At 32.5% G+C, this 3,376-nt stretch overlaps 1 protein-coding gene across 1 annotated transcript in view; it reads left to right on the forward strand.

The window, feature by feature from the left end:
• Nucleotides 1-1,432: 1,432 nt before the first annotated feature.
• LOC107691545 (iroquois-class homeodomain protein irx-4-B-like) overlaps nucleotides 1,433-3,376 on the forward strand; it is a 4,853-nt gene continuing 2,909 nt past the window's right edge. Inside the window, exon 1 of the mRNA XM_016490188.1 lies at nucleotides 1,433-1,989. Coding sequence (XP_016345674.1) covers nucleotides 1,945-1,989 — 45 coding nt within the window. The 5' untranslated portion in view covers nucleotides 1,433-1,944. The remainder of the gene's footprint in view (nucleotides 1,990-3,376) is intronic.

The raw sequence follows: 3,376 nt of genomic DNA on the forward strand, positions 1-3,376 counted from the left end.
TTACACACACACACACACACACACACACACACACACACACACACACACAGAGAAAAAATGTATATATTATATATTATAATATATATATTTTATATATTATAATATATATTTATAATATATAAAATATATTTTATATATTATAATGCTGTTAAAAAGATATTTTGATCTATGAGTGAAATAATATATTTTTTTTTCTAAAGTGGTATTAATATAATTTGTTTTCTAAATGGTGTTGTTGGTTAGGTTGGAGGTTAATCTTACTTTGTTGTTGCTGGCATGATGTGATGTTGATAATGAGGGAATAAAGTTTATTTTATGTTTGTAGCGTAAACGTTGCAGTTTTTGAACTGAACCTCCTCTACATTTAGTTGAGCACCTGTTTTTAAATGTTATATATTATATATATATATATATATATAATAGGCCTATATTTTTATAGTCCGACTCTCTAACCATTAGGCCACGACTTCCCCATAAAATTTTAAACTGATAAGAACAGATACTACACTTGAGTTGTAGTATCTGTACTACACCTAGCAACATTGTAATCAATCATGTTACATGTGTTGTGAGTCCGAACAATTAATTAGGTGGGTACGGTGCTTTCAAACTGGGGATGTCTATCAGTGTTTCAATCTCTAAAGAAAAGACTTCTGGACCTCAGGAACAAAGTGTCAAGTGCCCTCATGCATTATACATATAAAATGAACTCTGGCAGGCCAAACCTCTCAGCCACAATAAAGAGGGAGTCCAGAGGTGGCTGAGAGACACATTTAAGGTACTGAATGTGGATTGATTGATGTCCAAACATATCTATAAAGGACCAAAATATTACTCTTCTGCAACTGTCTTCACAGTGTCACTTTTTGATTTGACTTTAAAAAGACTTCTTAAATGAAGATGATCTTTACCAAAAGAGAACAAACACATCCCTGAGGACAGACCTCCACCAAGCTGTCCAGTAAGGAATTATATGATCTCACCCTTATTTTTATTTTTATTTTTTTGTCTGATTGATTCAGTCAGAATTAATATTTCTAAGGTAACCAGACAAAACATATTTTACATTGTTTGGTGACACTTCATTTTACAGTGTCCTTGTTACAATATATAAAATATATTTTATATATTATAATGCTGTTAAAAAGATATTTTGATCTATGAGTGAAATAATATATTTTTTTTTCTAAAGTGGTATTAATATAATTTGTTTTCTAATCTGTTATTATTGATGTAAGCCGTATTTTACACAGCATTGCACTATGGCCTTGTTTTTTGTTTTTGTTATAGATATCGATCTAAGACTGTGTGATTTTTTTTTTTATGTAGGTTTTATAATTCAAGAGATTTTTTTAACCAATTCAGTGTTATTTAATGGTACAAAAGTGTTTGATAACTACATAGAAAGGCAATTATGGTAATCGTTTCTGGGCGGTCATCAATCATGCGCGATCGAGCTGTCTGTGCTCTGGAGTCAGATCTGTGATTGGCTGCTGGCGGGCAGAGAAACTGAACACGTCCTCGTTAATGTGAGCGAGACCCCGCGGGCTCCTCAAGAAGACACAAGCGCATCGTCTGACTCTGAAGTTACACAGCGGCTATAGAAAGTGTTCCGCTCTGTGAACAACAACTTTTGCGTGATTCGCGACAATTCGCGTTTGTTATCTGGACCTTTAAATCTGACGCTGTGACGTCAGCGTCCCCGGCGTTTAAAACAACGTGCAACTGAGCCAACGTTTGTTATGATTTTTATCAACTTCAACTACAACGCTGCACCACGCTGAATCTGTGTCATACTGCACTTTTTTGCCATTTGTATTGTTGGTTGTATAAGAGAGGAACAGAAACAAGAACGGGACGTTTATCTCCAGTTAATGGCAGATTTTGGTGATGAGCTGATGACCCGCAGCGGGACTGCAGCCTCCTCTGGGCTGGACTCTCATCATGTCATTTACTCCGTTTGGCTATTCATATCCTGCAGCACCACAGGTAACTTTATTGAACACTTTCACACTTTACAGTGGCAGATGTTATTATGATTCATTGTGAATACTCTATATTAATTAAATATAACTGAGTGATTCTTCAATTAGGAGAAGTGTTCTGACCTCTAAATTGATTTTAAAGAACTCATTTAATCATATGTTTTGTTAAGTATAGATTATAAAAGCTTTAAACTTTTATATTGTCTTTCTAATTAGGCTACTTATATATAAAAACAACTTTTTACCTATTTTTAGTGTTGAAAGGATACAAATATGCCAGAATTTTGGACTTGCCCACTTAATAATAATAATAATAATAACAACAATAACTTATTATTAACTTAGAAATATTAACTTTCCCTTAATGATGAATTTATTTTTTTTTAAAGTGTTAAAATCATGGAAATTCAGAGAAATTTAACTTTTCACTTGTGAACTATATATAGTTTTATATATTATAAAAAAGGTGTTCTTATTTTTATATATATTTATGATGAAAATGAGAAGTGATCGGGTGGCATAATTTTGCTGGAACAGCAGAATGACAGATTTGAATATTATAAATGTAATTAATTTAGAGATGGCAAGATTAAAATTCTTAAAGTAGGTTTAGTAGACATCATTACCAAAATGATCAGTGATGTATTTGACATCTTAATTTATAAACGATCAATTTTGTGTTATTTCTTTAATTAATTTTTAAACATAATTTTACTGCTAGCTAACATGTTAAATTAGCTGGTGAAAGGCTTAGCTTTTTGTCAAAAAAGAGAAAAATGTCATTACTATCATACATCATTACCCTCGATATTAAAATCTACACCATATCATATTATTCCAAAATCCACATCAAGGCCATGATCAGATCTTTATTCCATGACTTGTGATAAATGTTTGGAATTAAATTAAAAATATACTATAGAAGTGTCCTTTTACAAAATGTCATGTAGTCAGAAGTGTCCCTAATTTAAGAATCAGCCAGATGCATTGAAACAGTAACTCTGTAACATCAAACAAATTTTTTTTTTTTTTGTTACAAACTCTTTACTTGTAACTACTCTGACCGTAAATGGGGATAGCACTGTAGACTAATGTTCAATTAAAGTCATTAAAGGGATAGTTCATCCAAAAATGAAAATTTGATGTTTATCTGCTTACCCCCAGGGCATCCAAGATGTAGGTGGCTTTGTTTCTTCAGTAGAACACATATGATGATTTTTAGCTTTAACCGTTGCAGTCTATCAGTCTTATAATGCATGGCAATGGTAACAAAATCTATGAGAGTAAAAAAAACATGCACAGACAAATCCAAATTAAACCCTGCGGCTCGTGACGACACATTGATGTCCTAAGACACGAAACGATCGGTTTGTGCCAGAAACCGAACAGTA

This window comes from Sinocyclocheilus anshuiensis, unplaced genomic scaffold (assembly GCF_001515605.1).
Source record: "Sinocyclocheilus anshuiensis isolate Anshui unplaced genomic scaffold, SAMN03320099.WGS_v1.1 scaffold162, whole genome shotgun sequence".
Classification (NCBI taxonomy): domain Eukaryota; kingdom Metazoa; phylum Chordata; class Actinopteri; order Cypriniformes; family Cyprinidae; genus Sinocyclocheilus; species Sinocyclocheilus anshuiensis.